Raw genomic sequence first — 23383 nt, 5'->3', positions numbered from 1 at the left:
TTCACAATTTGAGCCCGATGAATCCTGGCATTGTGATCTTGGAATAAGTCTGTGTCATCAAGGAAGAAAAAATCCATTGATGGAAAACCCTGGTCATTCAGTATGTTCAGGTATTCAGCTGACCTCATTCTTGGAGCACATACTGTTGCTGAACCTAGACCTGACCAACTGTAGCAACCCCAGATCAAAGCACTGCCCCCACAGGCTTGTACAGTAGGCACTAGTCATGTTGGGTGCATCACTTCATCTGCCTCTCTTCTTACCCTGATGCGCCCATCACTCTGGACTCATCAGTCCACATGACCTTCTTCCATTGCTCCAGAGTCCAATCTTTATGCTCCCTAGCAAATTGAAGCCTTTTTTTCTGGTTTGCCTCACTGATTAGTGGTTTTCTTACGGCTACACAGCTGTTCAGTCAAAATCCCTTGAGTTCCCTTCGCATTGTGCATGTGGAAATGCTCTTACTTTCACTATTAAACATAGCCCTGAGTTCTACTGTTGTATTTCTTCGATTTGATTTCACTAAACGTTAAGTGATCGCCGATCACGATCATTCTGGATTTTTTTCCCGCCACATTTCTTCCTTGAATACGATGGGTCCCCACTATCCTTCCAGTTTTTAATAATGCATTGGACAGTTCTTAACCCAATTTTAGTAGTTTCTGCAATCTCCTTAGATGTTTTCTCTGCTTGATGCATGCCAATGATTTGATCCTTCTCAAACAGACTAACATCTTTTCCACGACCACGAGATGTGTTTTTCGACATGGTTGTTAAAGAAATGAGAAGCAACTCATTGCACCAGTTGGGGTTAAATAACTTGTTGCCAGCTGAAAGATAATCGCCCATACAGTAAATATCCAATAGGAGGCTCATAACTATTTGCTTAGTTAAATCCAGGTGGCAACCTTTTTTTGGGACAGGCAGTGTATATACAAACTAATAAACAGCTAGCTACTCACTCATGATAACTGCTTCACTCGTGCCATGGATAAACTTGGCGCTAAGGTAATTGAATGAAGAAACTTACTGGTCCAATACTGGGTGAACCATAAAAAATCCACTTTTATTGTATTCATAGCATATTAAAATCCTTCATGGAACTACATAATTGGCTTATGTATTTCAGTGTTATGCCTTAGACCTCTTGCACACAACCATATCCGTTTTTGCAGTATGCAAATCGCGGATACGCAAAACACGGATACCAGCCATGTGCATCCTGCATTTTCCCTTCTGCAGGTCCTGCACAATGTTAAAAATGTCTATTCTTGTCCGCAAAACAGACAAGAATAGGACATGTTTTACTTTTTTGGCGTAGCCACAGAATGGAAATGAATGCATCCACATCCAATCTACAAAATATGTGGATTGGATGCAGATCTAAACTACAGTCGTGTGCATGAAGTCTTATTCATGGCTTGTTACACTGTTACGGTTACTCCCAGGCTAGCTGGAAGCTGGACCGCTTGGATAGTCTGGATCTCTGTTTAGGGAGAGGAGCCGCTTCGTCTCGATATCCAGAAGGATCCTGTAAATGTAGAACAATCCCACTAGCTATTTTACAGCTAGGATAATCTTTCCCCCACAAAACGAGGCGAGGCTGCGATTTGAAGGTCAAACTAGGACTGACTGCCCTGGGGCATACAGACTCTTTTATTTACAATCCACCAACATAGCACTGCCCACAGGGGTTTGAAATACAACCAATCAATCCGTACAATAAACACAGACACTCCCACTCAAAATCCTCCTCTCTGTCTGTGATAAGATTACTGAATACAATGGCGAATATAATTATCTCAGGCAGAGAAATACAGTTTTATAAAACATATCACAGGAACCCCAAAACATGCAATAACCCCAAAACAAGTATATCCTCGGAACCGGGGGATCTGGGTGAACCACATATCCGAAATTCACCCACATCCGTTCAGTAGGCTGGAAGATACAGTTTTATGCCAGTTACACCGAAAATATACAAGTTATACAGAAAATAGTCACTAATAAATGTGTCCCTTGTTTGGTAGTTTCAAACTACTGAATGATGTCTCTGTGCACCAAATACAGGCAAGATAGCACCGTGTAGAAAAGTCCAAACAGTGTCTGTGAGTTAAAATGGCCACCATCCATTGTTCTCACCATGTGCTTCATCCATTCAGACTAACAGGGTAAATAACAGTTTTGTAACATACACTATACCCAGAGACCCATCCCCTTTTGAAAGCACATATCACATGATCTTATTTGACTGATTAAAAAACATAAAGTCAGGTAAAACATACATTAAAACCTAAGGATCTACATATTATACTTCTAAATACACAATGAAACTTGGATCTTACTTAGATTTATAAAACAAAATATCCATATTTATATTGATAAACTAAGTCGAGACACGTTATTATCGATATCCAACAGATAACAAGAAAGCCACTAATGTTTGTATGCTATCTAGGCAAAGAAAATACATGTTGTAATGCATCCAGTTTCAGGTTTTTCAGGAATAGAAAGGTAATTTTTGAGGCGGTGACCACAGAAGAAAAGTTTTAAATAGAGAAACATTTAGAATTTTCTTGCTGGCACTAGGGTATCCTAAGGGCTTAAACCGACACCTTAAAGAGGACCTTTTACTACAATAAAAAATCTAAACTAAGCATACAGACATGGAGAGCTTTAGATTTTAGGCTCAACTGGGAGGAGCCTGCCGGCATCTCCTTCTCCCAGGCTGTAGCGCTGGCCAATCGCAGCGCTCAGCTCATAGCCTGAGAGTTGTTTTTTTCTCTCTCAGGCTATGAGCTGAGCGCTGTGATTGGCCAGCACTACAGCCTGGGAGAAAGAGACACCGGCAGGCTCCTAAAATCTTAAGCTACCGGAGCCTATACCCGGAGAACAGAGCGGCGCCCAGGGATAATAGTAAGTGCAGGGAGATCCCTGGGCGCCGCTCTCCATGTCTGTATGCTTAGTTTAGATTTTTTATTGTAATGAAAGGTCCTCTTCAATTTATCAATATTAATGTGAATATTTAGTTTTATACATTTATATAAGATGCAAGTTTTAGTGTGTATTGTAAAAAAATAATAGGTATCTACACTCACCTAAAGAATTATTAGGAACACCATACAAATACGGTGTTGGATCCCCTTTTGCCTTCAGAACTGCCTTAATTCTACGTGGCATTGATTCAACAAGGTGCTGATAGCATTCTTTAGAAATGTTGGCCCATATTGATAGGATAGCATCTTGCAGTTGATGGAGATTTGAGGGATGCACATCCAGGGCACCACATCCCAAAGATGCTCTATTGGGTTGAGATCTGGTGACTGTGGGGGCCATTTTAGTACAGTGAACTCATTGTCATGTTCAAGAAACCAATTTGAAATGATTCGAGCTTTGTGACATGGTGCATTATCCTGCTGGAAGTAGCCATCAGAGGATGGGTACATGGTGGTCATGAAGGGATGGACATGGTCAGAAACAATGCTTAGGTAGCCCGTGGCATTTAAACAATGGCCAATTGGCACTAAGGGGCCTAAAGTTTGCCCAGAAAACATCCCCCACACCATTACACCACCACCACCAGCCTGCACAGTGGTAACAAGGCATGATGGATACATGTTCTCATTCTGTTTACTCCAAATTCGGACTCTACCATTTGAATGTCTCAACAGAAATCGAGACTCATCAGACCAGGCAACATTTTTCCAGTCTTCAACAGTCCAATTTTGGTGAGCTCGTGCAAATTGTAGCCTCTTTTTCCTATTTGTAGTGGAGATGAGTGGTACCCGGTGGGGTCTTCTGCTGTTGTAGCCCATCCGCCTCAAGGTTGTGCGTGTTGTGGCTTCACAAATGCTTTGCTGCATACCTCGGTTCTAACGAGTGGTTATTTCAGTCAACGTTGCTCTTCTATCAACTTGAATCAGTCGGCCCATTCTCCTCTCACCTCTAGCATCAACAAGGCATTTTCGCCCACAGGACTGCCGCATACTCTATGTTTTTCACACCATTCTTTGTAAACCCTAGAAATGGTTGTGCGTGAAAATCCCAGTAACTCAGCAGATTGTGAAATACTCAGACCGGCCCGTCTGGCACCAACAACCATGCCACGCTCAAAATAGCTTAAATCACCTTTCTTTCCCATTCTGACATTCAGTTTGGAGTTCAGGAGATTGTCTTGACAAGGAGCACAACCCTACATGCATTGAAGCAACTGCCATGTGATTGGTTGACTAGATAACCGCATTAATGAGAAATAGAACAGGTGTTCCTAATAATTCTTTAGGTGAGTGTATATTGAAGTCATAAGGTTTTGATTTGTGCTGTACTTGACTTCATGTTTTTCTTTTTTTGATCAAATGACATTACTGTATGTTATTTTTCCATGTGCTTTTATGAGGGGACTGGTTTCTAGGTATTACTATGAATAGGGTTTCTGGGAATCGCTAAGGGCTCTTTCACACTTGCGTTGTCCAGATCCGTCGTGTACTCCATTTGCCGGAATTACACGCCAGATCCGGAAAAACGCGAGTGAACTGAAAGCATTTGAAGACGGATCAGTCTTCAAAATGCGTTCAGTGTCACTATGGCAGCCAGGACGCTATTAAAGTCCTGGTTGCCATAGTAGTAGTGGGGAGCGGGGCAGCTTACCGTCCGTGCGGCTCCCGTGGCGCTCCAGAATGACGTCAGAGCGCCCCATGTGCATGGATGACGTGTCCATGCGATCACGTCATCCATGCGCATGGGGCGCCCTGACGTCACTCTGAAGCGCCCCGGGAGCCGCATGGACGGTAAGTATACTGCTCCCCCGCTCCCCACTACACTTTACAATGGCAAACAGGACTTTAGCGTCCTGGCAGCTATGGTAACCATTCAGAAAAAGCTAAACGTCGGATCCGGTAATGCGCCGAAACGACGTTTAGCTTAAGGCCGGATCCGGATTAATGCCTTTCAATGGGCATTCATTCCGGATCCGGCCTTGCGGCAAGTGTTCAGGATTTTTGGCCGGAGCAAAAAGCGCAGCATGCTGCGGTATTTTCTCCTGCCAAAAAACGTTCCGGTCCGCAACTGAAGACATCCTGATGCATCCTGAACGGATTTCTCTCCATTCAGAATGCATGGGGATAATCCTGATCAGATCAGGATTCTTCCGGCATAGAGCCCCGATGACAGAACTCTATGCCGGAACAGAACAACGCAAGTGTGAAAGAGCCCTAAGAAGAAGGAATAATGGTGAAAAGTAAAAGCAATTTTTCATGAAGGGATTTGATATACTCAGGATGCAATAAATGTGAATATTTTATGGTGCTGGATGTGCAATTTTTTTTAATAATCCTGTAAAGAAACTAAATCAAGTAAATATCATAAACATGTAAAAAAAACAATATCAGAATTGCTGTGTTTGTTCATCTCACCTGCTAAAAACAGAATAAAAAGCAATAAAAACGTGCTCAAGCGCCATGCTCGAGTCTCCTCCCCACACGTTTCTTGGCTGCTACGCAGCCAACAAACATGCAGGTAAGTTTTTCCCTCACTGTAATGCCAGTAGCCATGTTAGCTACTGGCATTACAGTGATTGGCTGGCTGGAACACGTCATCGGGTGCTATATAGCACCCGATGACGTATGTTCGGCTCATTCGTAGTCAGGGAGAGCTGAGCATAGGAAGGGACAGAGAGTGTAGGGAGTGTAATTGAATATTTTTCTTCTACAAAAACAATTGTAAGGACTATTGTGTGTGACAGCAGCAATATATGTTTGTAGCGCAACTTGTACTAAATTGCTCAGTGTCAGGCTTCTTGCATACAAGCGTTTTTTTCCCCTTTACGTTCCGTTTTTTGCGTTCCGTATACAGACCATATACGGAACCATTCATATCAATGGAGCCACAAAAAAAGGGAAGGTACTCCTTATGCCTTCCGTTTCCGTATTTCCATTTTTCTGTTCCGTTCAAAGTTAGAACATGTCCTATTATTGTCCGCGTAACCGACAAGGATAGTACTGTTCTATCAGGTGCCAGCTTTTCCGTTCCGCAAAAAAACTGAATGCACACGCATGTGTGCCGCAAAATACTGAAAAAGCCATACGGTCGTGTACAAGAGGCCTTAGAGAGAGCGGTGCATAGGAAGGGACAGACAATGTACGGAGTGTAATAGGAAGATTTTTATACAATAAGGACTATTGTGTGTGACAGCAGCAATATATATTTTTAGCGCATCCTGCGCTAAATACCGTGTAATAGGCCGCTGCGGACAGTTAAATTATTGAAATGTTGGTTGTTTGTAATGGCTCACCTAACTGTTGCACATGGAGTAGGTGCCCCAACCGGTATAGACACACCCAGTCTATAAAGTAAAAGATGAATATAAAATATAGAATGGTTGTGCACACCTCATATGGAGGGATTCATTTGACGTGTTAGTATAAATCAGATTTCTATAGTTGAATGATAATAAATAATAAATAATTTTATTTATATTGGAAAGAATAAAGGAGTAAAAAACTATATCTGATGTGTATAGAGTTTTTCAAAGGATGTCAGAAAAATTTAACATCGGGGACCGTGGTCAGAACGACCATAGGGTGGTGGGGTCTCCGTAATGAATAGCTCGGATACTCCTCAAATGGCTATATAACGCCCTGATTGTTTAGGGAGATATATCTGTACCAGAAAAGTATTTCATAAGTCAACGCTTATCAGATATACATGGACATTAGTCAAAGTTCATCAAATAAGTTGTAGTGCAAACATCAATCCAATTGGGATTCGGTTCATCCAACAAATCATAAACAGTTCATCCACAGTAGAACTATAATATTAAAATTCTTTAATCATGCGCAAAAAGAACCCCAAATTTAGGTATACAGGTAATTCCACCTAAAAAGAGGATAAATCCACCTATGAAGAGGATAGTTCTACCTTTAAAAAAAAGAGGATGATTCCACCTGTAAAAAAGACTTCTCCAGCAAATAGTTCAAAGGGTTAAAGTGCAAAAATAAAAAAATGATAATAATAATTAATCCAGCAAGTAGTTCGTCTACTATGAAAACCGTAATGTCTATTGGAGTAAATAGATGTGAGTGCTCCCGATTATACAACAATGTGCTTTAGGCTACTTTCACACTCACGTTTGGTGCGGATCTGTCATGGATCTGCGCAAACGCATCCGTTCAGATAATACAAATGTCTGCATCCGTTCAGAACGGATCAGTTTGTATTATCTTTAACATAGTCAAGACGGATCCATCTTGAACACCATTGAAAGTCAATGTAGGACAGATCCGTTTTCTATTGTGTCATAGAAAACGGATTCCTCCCTATTGACCTACATTGTGTGTCAGAACGGATCCGTTTGGCTCAGTTTCGTCAGACATACACATAAAACGCTGCAAGCAGCGTATTGGTGTCCTCCTCCAAAGCGGAATGGAGACAGAACGGAGGCAAACTGATGCATTCTGAGCGGATCCTTTTCCATTCAGAATGCATTAGGGCAAAACTGATCCGTTTTGGACCGCTTGTGAGAGCCATGTTTATTAGTCACAAGCATGAGTGTCTGTGGTCGTTCCGGCAGCCAGCACAGGGCCGCTCCTAAACCCACGGAGGGGCTGGCGCAGGTGACAGGGGCGTCCGCCTCATCTGTTATTTCTTCGGGCGTGGCAGCCGTCCCATTTCATCGCAGGACGTCGAGGCAGTGGTGTCATTCGTGACCCAAACCAGTGGCACAGAGTCCTCTGCCTTGGCTCACAGCAGCAGCAGCAGCTCGCCGCCTCCTGCAGGACCAGCCACCAAAAATCAACCCTGATGCTGTTTGACAGCGACAGTGAGAGGGACATCTTGGGGGTGGTAATGCAGGAGAGTGAGCTAGAGCTTGGTCCGGATGCTCAGGACCTTTTGTAAGGGATGGAGGAGGGGGTACCGCCCGTCAGTACCCCAGTGACATCCCTTCCAACTGGTGCAGGTGGTTTAAGCCACAGAACCCCCGCACCTAGTCAGACCCAGGCGTCAGCAAGGGGACAGTGGAGCCAGGTCAGGGGCTCCACGTCTGCTGTTCCCCTCAGTCAACTACTGGTTGACCTTGGGTCTGACATTACAGGCGATAAAGAGGAGGGTGATTTAGAATGGGTGTCACCTCTTTTGTCAGGTGACAGCAGCACTGATGAGGAAACAGGGAGCCCAGTGGCAGGGGCTCCACTGGTAATGGCAGCAGGAGGAGGCAGCAGCAGCAGCCTGGACATACACAAGCCAGAACCACCCCATCTGACAGGAGGTCGGCGCGTAAGTCGCCTGTTTAGGCTTACTTCACCCTGGCAGCAGACGATGTGACAATTGCCATTTGTCAGCTCTGCCATGCCAGGGTGAGGAGAGGGAGGTCTGTTACTCGGCTGGGTACCACTGCCCTTACTCAGCACCTGAGAGTCAACCACTGGCTGGAGTGGGAACAGATGCAGGGTGGTCATAGCAGCGCCAGCAGCAGTGCACAGGGAACAGCAGCTCATGCCACTGTCCTGCAGCCACCCCACCCCCTTTCAACAATGCATACCCACTCCCCCACTCCTTCTCCTAGAGATACTGTCACCAGCAGCCAGACCTCTGCGTCCTCTTCACCCTCCTCTATCACCTCCACTGCCATCCGGCGGCAGCTGTTGCCGACGTATTTGAACGCACCGCGCCCTACGTCCTGGGGACCGACGCATGCTTTCACTCAATGGGCTCCTGGCAAGGGTTATCACCCAACATCTGCTGCCCTTCAATACTGTGGACTGCAATAAATTCTGGCATATGTTGGAGCAGGCCCAACCCAGATGGAGTGTCCCCAGCTGCCATTTCTTTGCCAGGACCGGCGTCCCTGCCCTACACCAGCACATTGTGCAAAATGTATCCCTGTCGCTGGATCACGCTGTCAGCGACAGGGTAAATCTGACAATGGATGCATGGACTAGCAGACATGGACAGGGATGATACATCAGCTTTACTGCCCATTAGGTGTCCCTCCAAGGGCGCCGGGGAGGGATCATCAGATGTGGCAGCATCTCAGTTTATGGTGCCGCCCCGGAGTATCCAGAGGAGAACTGCTGCTCTCCCTCAAGCCACTGTCTCCACCGCTGCTGAGACCCCCAGCAAGCGTTCCCATAGCTATGCAAATGTGGGGCACGTCTGTGACAATGGCAGCAACCTCCTCGCCGCCCTCCATGCTGGCAGTCTCACACATGTGCCCTGCATGGCACAAGTCCTCAACCTTGTGGTACAGAAGTTTCTACGCACATACCCAAGGTTGAGCGACATCGTGCCAAGGGTACGTAGGATTGTCAGCCACTTCCTACGCTCCCCAACCGCCACTGCGTCCCTGTTCAAACTGCAGCAGGACAACAGTCTGCAACCTCACAGCCTGATTGCTGGAGAGGTGGTGGGAGCAGCAACAGGCGGTGAAAGAATACCTGCTGGACCAAGGCACTTCCGGGCCATCACACCCACTCCCCTACATAACCAATGCAGAGTGGGGGCAGATACACCAGGTCTACCATGTGTTGGCCCCAGTCGAGCAGGGAACCAAGATGGTCAGCGGGGAGCATGTCAGCCTCAATGACGTGCTCCCCGTAGTGTTCCTGTTGGACAGGACACTAGATCGCCTGCTCCAAGCTGGGGAGAGTGCCTAGGTGGAGCAAGAAGAGGCAACAATGCTCCACCAAGACCAGGCCCAGGACAAGGAGGTGGGAGGAGGAATAATTTGTTGAGGAGTTTGCTGACGTCCAGGAGTCTGGGCCTGGTCAGGAGGGAGAGCCGGTGAAGGGGGCACCGTTATTCCAGGGGTGGGGCGGTTCCAACAGGGAACAGCAGCAGCAGGAGGACCAAGATGTCATGGTCCTGGGCAGCCGAGCAGAGTCACAGCGGGCTGTCCTCTTCCCCATGGCTGCCCACATGCTGTGATGCCTCAGGAGGGACCCCTGAATCAGGAAAATTAAGGAGAGGGATCTGGAGCAGTTCATCCCAGCCAGCCAGAGGGAGGCCCGTTAGCAAAACCTACGGGCCTGCCTGCTCCTCTGACTGGAGCAGGCAAACCCTCAGCCTCACGCTCCAGTTCTTCCCGCCAATCTCACCCAGCAGGTGGCTGGCCCAAGCACCTTCAGCCGAGCAGGTGATCTTATGGGTGAGATGAGGCTGTTCTACCAACCTGCATGATCCAGTAGCAGCAGCAGTCACCAGCAATGGCTGGCCCACATGGTGGAAGACTACATGGGGTCCGTCGGTGCTTCCGATAGCATGAGCACCAACTACCCCATTGAGTACTGGGTTGCCAGGCTGGACACCTGCTGTGAGCTTGCTCAGTATGCGCTGGAAGTACTGTCTTGAGCAGACATTCAGCACGGCAGGTGGAGTGGTTACCAACAAGCGGACCCGTTTGTCCACTGACTCCGTGGACAGACTGACATTTATCAAAATGAACAAGTCCTGGATCGGCAGCGACTTTTTGGTCCCTGCTGTCGGTTCCGGGTACTGAAGGGTCCCTTGTCAATCCCTCTCCTTCTCTCTCCCTCCCAAACTTTATTGTTTTTTAGCTTCTGTATACATTTCTTGATGATTTTAATAATTTATTTATTTTTGGATTTGAACATTTTTTATATATTTATTTATTGATAGCTTTATATATTTATGTATTGATTAATTTATTTATATATTGATGATTTTATTTATGTAATAATTTTTTTATAGATTCATTTTTTTATATATTTATTTATTGATAACTTTATATATTTCTGTATTGATGAATTTATTTATGTATTTATTGAGGAATTTATTTATGTATTTATTTATGGATGAGTGGTTTTTTTATATATATAAATTTATTTATTCATGACTTTAGTAACAATATATGGAAGACTGGGCACAACCTCAAGATATTAAGCCATACATTTATTTCTTAAAACAATTAAACACCAGTATCTATGAGATAAATAGATAAATAGTAACTAAATAAATAAATAAATAAATAAACAGATCCAGCGGTGCAATCAATAAAATCACCAATAGTCCTAAATAGCAGCAAATATACTAGTTCATTAAAAGAATGCACTTTTCATAATTTCAAATATTAAGTATGAATGCGCAGCGGCGCAATTGAACTAGGGTAGCTCGATCAAGATAGCAGAAGTAGTCGGTCACAGTTTATTGGAAAAAATGTCCTTAGGAAGTCAACCGTACAAGTTCAGCAATAAAATTGAGTACAAAATAGCTGTAGGTTTGTGTCGCTAGTAGGCAACTTTGTACTTCCTTTATAGCGCACACAGTGAAGCTATGCAAATACCGAACCAAACTAATATGTAGCGGCGTCCCGCTGCATATAGGTTTCAGCGGAGTCCCGCTAATACAGCTGTATATTAGGCTTTGGGCACACCGACCTCAATGTCGGAATGATCTTACCCACTTGATGCGCCCCCGGCTGTCCTGTAGTGGTCTGTGGAGTTGTCCTTTAACCCCACAGGGTTTGGTTGCCGTGTGGTAAGTCAGCGTGCTTGAGTCCGCCGGTTTGGCTTCGGACCCGATGTACTGATGTTATCCACGTGGACCTTCAGCAGACGCCCGGCAGCGGTCTCTATTCTCACGTAGTGCACTACTCTTTAGATCGATGGGGGGGTCTGACCAGACGCGTTTCGGGGTTGGACCACTGAAGAAGGGGATACTCCAACCCCGAAACGCGTCTGGTCAGACCCCCCCATCGATCTAAAGAGTAGTGCACTACGTGAGAATAGAGACCGCTGCCGGGCGTCTGCTGAAGGTCCACAGGGATAACATCAGTACATCGGGTCCGAAGCCAAACCGGCGGACTCAAGCACGCTGACTTACCACGCGGCAACCAAACCCTGTGGGGTTAAAGGACAACTCCACAGACCACTGCAGGACAGCCGGGGGCGCATCAAGTGGGTAAGATCATTCCGACATTGAGGTCAGTGTGCCCAAAGCCTAATATACAGCTGTATTAGCGGGATGCCGCTGAAACCTATATACAGCGGGACGCCGCTACATATTAGTTTGGTTCGGTATTTGCATAGCTTTACTGTGTGCGCTATAAAGGAAGTACAAAGTTGCCTACTAGCGACACGAACCTACAGCTATTTTGTACTCAATTTTATTGCTGAACTTGTGCGGTTGACTTCCTAAGGACATTTTTTCCAATAAACTGTGACCGACTACTTCTGCTATCTTGATCGAGCTACCTTAGTTCAATTGCGCCGCTGCGCATTCATACTTAATATTTGAAATTATGAAAAGTGCATTCTTTTAATGAACTAGTATATTTGCTGCTATTTAGGACTATTGGTGATTTTATTGATTGCACCGCTGGATCTGTTTATTTATTTAGTTACTATTTATCTATTTATCTCATAGATACTGGTGCTTGATTGTTTTAAGAAATAAATGTATGGCTTAATATCTTGAGGTTGTGCCCAGTCTTCCATATATTGTTACTATATTTCCTTGAGTAGTGGGGTGTTACTACTCGACTGCGGGCACCCCGTTTTGGTGGTCTCACAAACCTGTGCGTCTGACTACCTTTGATTGTTTTATTCATGACTTTATTTATATATTTCTCTACTGTTGAATTTCTTCATGTATTTTTTGGGCAAACAATTTATATTTTTTTAATTCTAATCGATGAGTTTATTTATCTTTTTTCTAAAATGAATGAAACCTCCTATTTATTCATATATTCATTTAACTAATTGTTGTAAAAAAATTAGACAAAGATAAATCATTTCAGAACTTTTCCCACCTTTAATGTGACCTATAAACTGTACAACTCAATTGAAAAACAAACTGAAATCTTTTAGGTAGTGAAGAAAAAAAAAATGTTTATAATAATATGGTTGCATAATTGTGCACACCCTTAAACTAATACTTTGTTGAAGCACCTTTTGATTGTATTACAGCACTCAGTCTTTTTGGGTATGAGTCTATCAGCATGGCACATTTTGACTTGACTTGTCTTTGCAAAAACACTCAAAATCTGTCAGATTGCGAGGTCATCTCCTGTACACAGCCCTCTTCAGATCACCCCACAGATTTTCAATCGGATTCAGATCTGGGCTCTGGCTGGGCCATTCTGGTGAAGCCATTCCTTTGTTGATTTGGATGTATGCTTTAGGTCGTTATCTAGCAGCAGCCTGAAGGTTTTGTGCCAATATTTGGAACTGTTTATAATTCCCTCTAGCTTAACTAAGGCCCCAGTTACAGCTGAAGAAAAACAGCCCCGAAGCATGATGCTGCCACCATCATGCTTCACTGTGGGTATGGTGTTCTTTTGGTGATGTGCAGTGTTGTTTTTGCGCCAAACATATCTTTTGGAATTATTGCCAAAAAGTTCAACCTTGGTTTCATCAGACCATAACACCTTTTCCCACATACTTTTGGGAGACTTCAGATGTGTTTTTGCAAAATGTAGCCTGGCTTGGATGTTTTTCTTCATAAGAAAAGGCTTTCGTCTTGCCACTCTACCCGATAGCCCAGACATATGAAGAATATGGAAGATTGTTGTCACATGTACCTCACAACCAGTCAGGACCGGACTGGGGATAAAAACCAGCCCTGGAAAAACATGTGTGTAAACACGAATATGAACTTTGCCCCACGATAGCTCTTTTGTAGAACCCCCATTGTTCATATTATCAGTGTTTTCCCAACCAGGATACCTCTAACTGTTGCAAAACTACAACTCTCAGCATGCTCAGACAGTGTTTTACCACACCCTTTGACCCGCCCCTTTTTTGTTGGCCACCTATTTAATGATTGTTGCATGCAACATTTTACTTGACCAGCTTTTTTAGATATTCTACGGCAGTCCTGTTACAATCCCCCCTCCACCCCCAATGAGCCTTTCGACCAAATAATAAAATATTTATAAAATCTCACCCATGTGCTGCAAAAATAAATAAATCTGCAATGTAAAATCGATAATAAAGATCAACTACAAACAAACATCTTTCACATGAAAACTTACAATTACTTGGCTTGACCCTTGGGGATCTCGGACACCACTTCAACACTTTGGCCAGGGGCTCGGCGGAGCTGATGTTGTGTTTTATCCTAATGAGAAAGATTTCATAAGGATTTGGAGAAGGGGCAGAGGGATAGCAGAGCAGGGAGAGGCTGGTGCTGCTACTAGGGGGTCATACCATGGGGGGAGTAATAAAGCCCATTATAATGCCCCCCAGTAGTAATAATTATCCTTATAATGTGCAAAACATACCCCTTTGTAATGCCCCCAGTTGAGCTAATGTTCCCATAATGTACCATTATAAAATACCCCTTCTCTGTGCCCCCGTAGATGAGCCCATAGTGCTCCCCCTTCCCCATAGTACCCACCATAATGTGTCCCAGTATAAAATGCCCCTATACAGAGCCCCCCATATAAAATACCCCTTATTTTTAGCCTCAGTAGATGCGCCTATAGTGCCACCCAATAATCTGCCAGTAAAAAGTGCCCCAATATATGCCCCAATCATGTGCCAGTAAGAGGTGCCCCATAGATGCCCCCCAATCATGTACCAGTAAGATGTGCCCCCATAGATGCCCCCAAATCATGTGCCAGTAATAAGAGCCCCCCCACCATCATGTGACAGCAGTCAGAGCCCCCCGTATCATGTGCCAGTAGCCAGAGTGCCCCCCTATCATGTGCCAGTAGCCCCCCTTATTATGTGCCATTAGCCGCCCCTTATCATGTGCCAGTAGCCCCCCCTTATGTGCCAGTAGCCCCCTTATCATGTGCCAATAGCCCCCCATGTGCCAGCAGCCCCCCTTATGGCAACTCCCTTTAATTACTGAAGAGGAGAAAGACCTGGTGGGTTGGGAAAAAATAATGAATGAATGTGCAATGAAAGTTATGCAGTATATCATTATAGTACGTAAGAGTAATCTAATGAAGATTAATAATGCAATAGATGAACTGCAGGAAGAAATTGAACCAATGAAGAGTGCAAATAAGGAACTATATGAAAAATGTAGCAAACAATGTCAAGAATCTGTGTTAAAATCTGAGAAAGAAATAAGGAGTAAAAAACTAAAGAAATATGCCAAAATCTGTGATGATTACAAAACAGATATGGTATATAAATGGAAAAACAAACAAAAAAGTGTAGAGGTGACTATGCCAAATACGGCACATGTGGGTGAATACAGTGATAGTAATCCTAACCTAGGTAACTACACTGGAGGTTTTAGGAAACCAGAAAATGGAATTGGGAAGCAAAAGGTTTTTAAGAATAATTATAATCAAAAAAGTAATGAGTATATACCGCAGTACAATTATGGTTACGAATCTGGAAACCAAGAACGTACCTATCAGCCTAATAGGGATAATGATTATATATATGAACCACAGTTTGGAAAATGGTCCAACAATAAATACCAGCAAGCTCAGGCCCATCAATACAATGAAAGAGGACAACAGGGTTGTGGTCAAAATTATGGATATAGAGGAGGGCAATCTAGTGGATACTATGGACAAAATAATGGATATAGGGGACAACAACAATACAGACAACCGTACAGACAGCCATACCAAGGGGGGGGATACAAAGGAAAATCGAAATGGAGACCACAAGGAAACTATAATTATAATGATAACTATGATGCTAGCCTTTTGAATAAAGGGGCTTATTATGGAGGTAATAATTATGGAGAAGAACTGAAAAGGGATAACTGTGAGGGGAGTAGACCAAATCCTAAACAGCAAGGTGAACAAAATTTTCCCCACCAGGGCATAAAAGGAGTACAGAGGGAAGGGGAAATAAGAGAACAGATAATGAGGATACCACAAAAAAGAGGTCTGACAGAGGAAGACGGGGAAAAAGGAAGAATAAGCCCCAAAACAAAAAGGAGCAAGGAGATCTAAAAGGAATCTTTAACTTGAGCAGCCATATCTTAACAGAAGGGGAAATGAACGTCCTAAGTAAGGGCTTAAAATATGCACCTAGCCAGAAAATTAACAAGTTTGAGGCATTTCTGGACATACATAAATTTATCTGGAAAATAAATATGGCCAAATATTGGATTAACAACCCCGCACCGCAAAGTGTAAACCATGTGGGGGGAACTACTAAACCAGATGAGAATAAAGAAACCATTTTACATACACAAATGAAAGAGAAATCAAAGTTTTTTCCGAAAAACCCTAATAACGAATGTATAGAGGCATTTAAAACTGGATTGTTAAAAGAACTGGAAGAGATGAATATGGAGAAGGTGACATATAATCTCACCTATAAAGAGAGAAAAGCTCTCAAAGATCTGGAAAAAAATCCGGATATAATTGTGAAACCGGCAGATAAAGGGGGAGGGGTGGTGGTAATGAGCAAAGTGAAATATGAGGCCGAAATGGCAAGACTGGTATCCGACACTACAACCTATAGGAAATTGAAGAATAACCCTACCCAGGAATACAAACGAATTCTTGATGGTATATTAACAGGGGGCCTCAAAAAAGGAATACTTAATAAAAAAGAGTTTAATTATCTCACCATCCCTTTTCCCTTGGTGCCAGTAATATATCATCTGCCCAAGGTCCACAAAAATCCAGTAGACCCCCCGGGGAGACCGATAATTTCGGGGCTCAACTCATTGACGTGTAGAGTCACGGAGTATATTGACTTCTTCTTACAAGGATACGTTCTGCAAAATCCCTCCCACTTGAAAGATACTGGGTCTGTACTGGAGCTCATTAAAGATCTAAATCCCCCCACTGTGAATACATGGATGGCCACAATCGATGTGGCATCCCTGTATACAGTGATTCCAAAGAAATTAGGAATGGATGCAGTGGAGAACAGAATAAAAAATGATGTAAGAATGGGGAACCAACAGGGTAACTTTATCTTGGAATGCCTCAGTTACTGCCTTGATTACAATTATTTTTGGTTCAAAGATTCATATTTTGTACAGTGTATTGGTACGGCGATGGGGGCGAAATTCGCCCCCAGCTTTGCTAATATCTTCATGGGGGCATGGGGGCATGGGAGGAAAACTTCATCCTTCCCACACTAGGAGCGGACACTCCAGGGGGGAAACTGACCTTCTGGAGGAGGTATATTGATGACTGTCTCCTAGTGTGGGAAGGAGGGAGGGAGGGACTTGAGTCCTTCATCGCAGAATTGAACCAGAATAATTGGAATCTACGATTTGTGGGAGAAATCAGCAATACAAGTATTAATTTTCTGGACCTATGCATCCGGATAGAAAAGGGGCGTTTTCTCACCAGCTCCTATTTTAAAGAAACAGACGTGAACTCTTATATTGATATAAAGAGTTGTCACTATGGTCCATGGCTTAAGAACATTCCGAAAGGGCAGTTCAAAAGGATGGCCCGGAAATTGCACAGAAGTGAGTGACTATAGAACACAATGTGGGGTGTTAAAAAATAGATTTGTGGAGAGAGGATATGATGAGACCAATCTAGATGTATGCATACAAAATGTAGAGGTGGAAACAAAAAGAAAAAAGGAACATACAAAAGGAATAGTGGAAAAGGAAGATAAGGACTACAGATTATCGTTTGTGACCAAATTTTGCTCCATGTCAGTCAACATCAAAAAAATGGTGAAAAAGAACTGGGGGGTGTTAAAAAACGATCCAACATTAGGTAAAATAATACCTGCGAACCCATCCTTTATCTTTAAAAAAGCGACCAACATTAGAGAAAAACTCGTACGCAGTGCTATACCCCCAACAAACTTAAAAAAGAAAAAAGAAGGTAAATTCACTTGGTGTGGTTTCTGTGCAGGCTGTAAAAATCGGAACTCCAAAGAACGCCAAATAAATATTAAATATATAGTATCCAAAAAGAATGGGGTCGAATTTTGTATAAAGAGCAATTGCTCGTGTGAAAATGAAGGCATTATCTACGTACTGGAATGCCCGTGTGGGCTCCAGTACGTAGGACGGACAATTAGGAAGTTGAAGGTTAGGATACAAGAACACCTACGGAACATCAGAAAAGGCCTAATGACCCATAGTGTATCAGCACACTTTAAATTAATACACGGAAAGAATCCTTATGGGCTAAAGTTCGCTGGAGTTGAAAGTGTTGGGCCACACTGGCGTGGAGGGGACTCGCTGGCACAAATCAATAAAAAAGAGGTGGAGTGGATTTACCAGCTAGGGACCCTCCAACCCAGTGGTCTCAACATTGAGTTTGACCTAAAACCATGCTTACTGTAAAATGAAATTACTGGTGGCGCCATCTGACTGTTCTCTACCTAGCCTCCTAAGGACCTTTGAATGACGTCAGGATCCTGGCTGTTCCATTGGTCCATGACGACTCGTGGTAGGAGCATCAGAGGTGGAGGCTGGGTCGAGAGCACCTGAATGACGCTACCAGAGTGGGTGGTGTCCGCCTTAGTGATGCTCCAAGAATGGGTGTTGATTAATTGAGTGACGCCCCAGAAATGAACGGAGGCTCCAAAAGTGGGCGGTGAACTTCTACGTGATGCTCTGGGAGCAGACGGATATTACCTGCTGAATATTCTAGGAGGGGATGGAATAGATAGGAAGATAGGACCATAATAGTTAGAGTTGGAACACTTCCAAGATATGAGAAAACTGTCTGGAGGAATGATCCCTATAAGAAGGCTGATTATATATTGAATGCGGATACTAGCGGAAACCCGAAAGGGTTTGTCTTGATAATAGGGAGTAAGAAGTTGCTCTCGTGTGTGTTTGTATTTTTACGTTATCTTTGTTTATATTTTAAAGGTGATTGCACCTAATGAACTGTTGATTGTAATTTTATGATATATGATTTAAAACTTGAAATTTTGAAAGTATATTATACCGATCGGAATCACACCCACTTGTATAATGAGACAGCTGGGCTATTTAAAGGGCTCGATGGTGAGCATGCTCAGTCATTGCCCCTGAAGAAGCGAGGCAGCGAAACCCGGGTCGGGCAGGAATGTGACGATCATTTTGTATTTTATGCCTTTTGTCTACTGATCTGTTGTAAGTAGAATAAAACCTTTTAAGATAAGATTCTTAAGGGTGCTTCACTATTTTTCGTATCACCTTAAATCCTGTAGAGGAGGAGATCTGGGAGGATCGTATTCCTTGGTATTGAGGAGAGGGGTGGACACCCTTGTATCATCCACGTGTAACCGGAACACATAGTGTCCAGCAGCGCGGTTCCAAAACCTATGGATTTGACTTTGCCAGTGTGAAACCTACCGCACTATTCCGGGACCAGCAGCAGCGCAAGTAATTGTCCGTGTTGGGACACAGGACTGACCTCTTTGTTATATCTGTATTCCCCTTATGTGCCAGTAACCCCCCTTATCATGGGTCAGTAGCCCCCCCTTATGTGCCAGTAGCCCTCCCATCATGTGCAAGTAGCCCACCTTATGTGCCAGTAGTCATCCTTATGTGCCAGTAGCCCCCCTTATCATGTTCCAGTAGCCCCCTTATGTGCCAGTATCCGCCCCTTATCATGTGCCAGTAGCCCCCTTATGTGCCAATAGCCCCCACATGTGCCAGCAGCCCCCCTTATGTGCCAGTAGCCCCCATATAATGTCCCAATAGCCACATATCATGTGCCAGTAGCTTATCATGTGCCAGTAGCTCCCCTTATTATGTGCCAGTAGTCCCCCTTATGTGCCAGCAGTCCCACTTATGTGCCAGTAGCCCCCCTTATGTGCCAGTAGCCCCATTATGTGCCAGTAGCCCCCTTATCATGTGCCAATAGCCCCCCCATGTGCCAGCAGCCCCCCTTATGTGCCAGTAGCCCCCATATCATGTGCCAATAGCCCCCATATCATGTGCCAGTAGCTCCTTTATCATGTGCCAGTAGCCCCCCTTATGTGCCAGTAGTCGTCCTTACGTGCCAGTAGTCCCCACTTATCATGTTCCAGTAGCCCCCCCATCATGATCCAGTATTGTACCTATATAAAAAAAAAAAAAACACTTATACTTTCCTCCAGCAATGCGATGCAGGCCTCTTCCAGCCTGTGACCCTCGCTTTACAGCTCAGGCGGCGCGATGACGTCATCATGCCACCTGCACCAGCCTCTGATAGGCTGACGGCCTAGTGCTGGCAGCCTATCAGAGGAACAGGAGGGGAGACACCTCTCCCTCCCCTGCCGTAGCATAGACATCTGTATCGCCGCCCTGAGGACGGCGATACAGATGACTTTGGAGATGAGCGCTTCCACAATGGAAGCGCTCATCTCCTGCTGTGCCCTGCCGCCGGTCGCCCCCACTTGTCACCAGGGCCGCGGCCTTGCGGCACTCAGGCCTACTGGCCTAACGGGAAATTTCCCGGTATCCCGGCAGGCCAGTCCGGCCCTGCAGCCAGTACTTGCCAGATACTCCTGCAGCTCCTTTAATGTTGCTGTAGGCCTCTTGGTAGCCTCCCAGACCAGTTTTCTTCTCATCTTTTCATCAATTTTGGAGGGATGTTCTTGGTAATGCCACTGTTGTTCCATATTTTCTCCACTTGATGATGACTGTCTTCACTGTGTTCCATGGTATATCTAATGCTTTGGGAATTCTTTTGTACCCTTCTCCTGAATTATACATTTTAACAATGAGATCCCTTTGATGCTTTGGAAGCTCTCTGTGGACCATGGCTTTTGCTGTGGGATGCGACTAAGAAAATTTCAGGAAAGACCAACTAGAGCAGCTAAACTTTATTTGGGGTTAATCAGAGGCACTTAAAATGATGGCAGGTGTATGCTGAATCCTATTTAACATGATTTTGAATGTGATTACTTAATTCTGAACACAGCTACATCCCCAGTTATGCACACTTATGCAACCACATAATTTTTTTGTTTTCTTTCCTCCACCTGAAAGATTTCAGTTTATTTTTTAATTGAGTGGTACAGTTTATAGGTCAAATTAAAGGTGGAAAAAGTTCTGAAATTATTTATCTTTGTCTCATTTTTTTACATCACAGAAACCTCACATTTTAACAGGGGTGTGTAGACTTTTTATATCCACTATATATACTACACATTAACCAGTTAGGGACATATGATGTACTGTTACAGCTTGATGTCCCGGTACTTAAGGACACATGACGTACCGGTACGTCATGTGTAGTTCCGATCACCGCCGCCCAGTGGGTGGTGATCGGAACAAGGTGCCTGCTCAAATCATTGACCCGTGTCGGCGATCGCCGCAACCCGCAGGTCAATTCAGACCTGTGGTTTTCAGCTTTTACTGGAGTTGCGGCGGTCGGTCGGAGGTGCCATCGGTTTCCAGTGCGGCTGTAAGGGGGACCCAATGGCATGGAAGGCAGCAAAACTCCCCCACATATGCCGGGCCCATCACCGCTTATATATTTACCCCATTTACCCCGCTTACAGTGCTGCTCCTGGTCCCTGCACCATTGCTGTTGCTTCTCCCTGCACACGGATGAAAACATCTGGTGTCGAGGGGAGCACCCAATGGCAGGCGTGGACAGGGAAAAGCCTCCCTAGCATCACGCAGGTGACGTTAGTGAGACTCGTCACCATCCCAGCCTACCATTGGCTGCTCCCCCCCCAACACCGGATGTTTTCATCCGTGTGCAGGGAGAAGGAGCAGCGGCGGTGCGGGGACCAGGAGTGGGGCCGGGAGTGGGGTAAGTATATTACCTGTGAGGGACCCGGCATATGTGGGGGAGTTTTGAGAAATTGTATAACCCCTTTAAGCATGGGTAGTACTGCTGACACTGACTCGCTACTTTATATGTGTATACTTCCCCCATTCCCTTGCTGCCCCACCAGAGTGTTAACACATTAGCAGGACTCATGAGCTCTAACTCTTGAGCTTGTCTCCACTATCTGCGTGTGGCTCATGGGTTCTGTCATATTACAGCGGTGCTTATAAGAGTATAGACATCAAGTAGTCATCCAAAGTCAGTGTCAGTAGTACTAATGTAGTACTAGTCGTGCTTGAAAGAGGTGACAGACTCCCTTAGCTTTGAAGGCTGCACACTCATATTAGTCACAACATTGACACAATCTCTTTTTTTTATAGGTGGAAGTGCCCAAGTGGCTGAAGTAAACAGGATTACCAAAGGAAAAGTTCTTCTGTTGCCTTGTGCTTCTGAATCCATATCTGTTATTGCAGCAATAACTTAAGATGCCTTTGGGTCCAACAGCCTCTCTTAGCCATCATTGCTAGTGAAAGCAATTTTGTATTATATCAATGTGACTAGCTGTTTACATATCCATTATATCAACATTTGCAGCCAACCAGTCCCCTGACCCAGCGGGGACTGGATAATATCATTTCTGCTAATCTTACTGGGATCAATAAGGGATCAGTAAGGAATGGGAATTTCTCAAGCACTTTTCAAAGGCAGGATACTATGTATTGAATGCATGTAATATGTTGCATATTGCTAAAGCCCATTTTGAAGGTCTCTTTTTGCTATTGTTCATTCGATCCCTCATTTCACGACCCCCGTAGTTTGTCAGCAAAATATATGGACTTTGCCATTATTTTGTATATGTAACAGCCACAATAAATGGTAAATCACAATTATATGTTGGAAAAGAAAACATTTCTTCTCTGTCACTTAGTACATGAAGCACTTTCCTCTGTTACCCTCTCCACTGTGAACTGGTTAACAGATACATGGCGCAAAGGCTGTGTGAAAACATAGATGGGTACTGAGTATCACAGTTATTTAAAATGCTTTATTTGCACAGACATATTTTTGGACTGACTGTAAATTTATTGTGGAAAAGATTGTTTCATGAGCTTAATAAACTTCAGAAACACATGGGAGTACTGCAAGTTTCTCTAGGATGTGTTTGTCTGGCACTGTAAATCTCTCTGACAGACAAAAGATACTTTATGCTTAAATTTTCCTTATATGGGAATTATAGCAACTCATTACTTCTTCCCAGGGTAAGTGGGGGGAGTGCGCTTGGTGAATGAGGTAACGCAGGAGACAGACGGCTACCAATTATTGCATAGTCGTGATAAGGCTGATGTGTCTTAGCTGGAAAAAAATATTTACTGTATGTAACTTGTGCTATTGCCACCCACAATATATTATTTTAGGTGAAATAAAGGTGAGTATAGTATAATATTACACAGTTTTCCTTCATGATTTTCTATTCCTTTTTAATAGGCTTTAAAGCTTAGAAATTTTAATCCATGTTTAATTATTCATATAAGCAGCAATCTGTACCCTAAAAAAGATCAAATTTCCCTTAAAGGGCTTCTGTCACCCCCAAAAAGTCATATTTTTTTTTAGGCTAATTAAAATCCTTATACTGCGATTTTTCAATATATAGTGGTCTTACCCTTTTCTGTTGGCTAGTTTCTTTAAAAACTGCACTTTTATAATATGTAAATTACCTCTCGCCCTACTTGCTGGTAGCCGCCACATCCTCCTTTCAAAAAAATGCCC

The 23383-nt window shown here is 44.0% G+C and overlaps 1 protein-coding gene across 1 annotated transcript in view; it reads left to right on the top strand.

Annotated features, from left to right (window-relative positions):
* The window catches only part of LMOD1 (leiomodin 1), a 37734-nt gene extending 14987 nt beyond the window's left edge, over positions 1 to 22747 (top strand). The window contains exon 3 of the mRNA XM_044287344.1: positions 21997 to 22747. Within this exon, the coding sequence (XP_044143279.1) occupies positions 21997 to 22023 (27 nt within the window). The 3' untranslated portion in view covers positions 22024 to 22747. The remainder of the gene's footprint in view (positions 1 to 21996) is intronic.
* Positions 22748 to 23383: the final 636 nt, after the last annotated feature.

The sequence above is a fragment of the Bufo gargarizans genome, chromosome 3 (assembly GCF_014858855.1).
Source record: "Bufo gargarizans isolate SCDJY-AF-19 chromosome 3, ASM1485885v1, whole genome shotgun sequence".
NCBI classification, from domain to species: domain Eukaryota; kingdom Metazoa; phylum Chordata; class Amphibia; order Anura; family Bufonidae; genus Bufo; species Bufo gargarizans.
The sequence above is the reverse complement of the archived record's forward strand: the minus strand, read 5'-3'. Positions and strand labels throughout refer to the sequence as shown.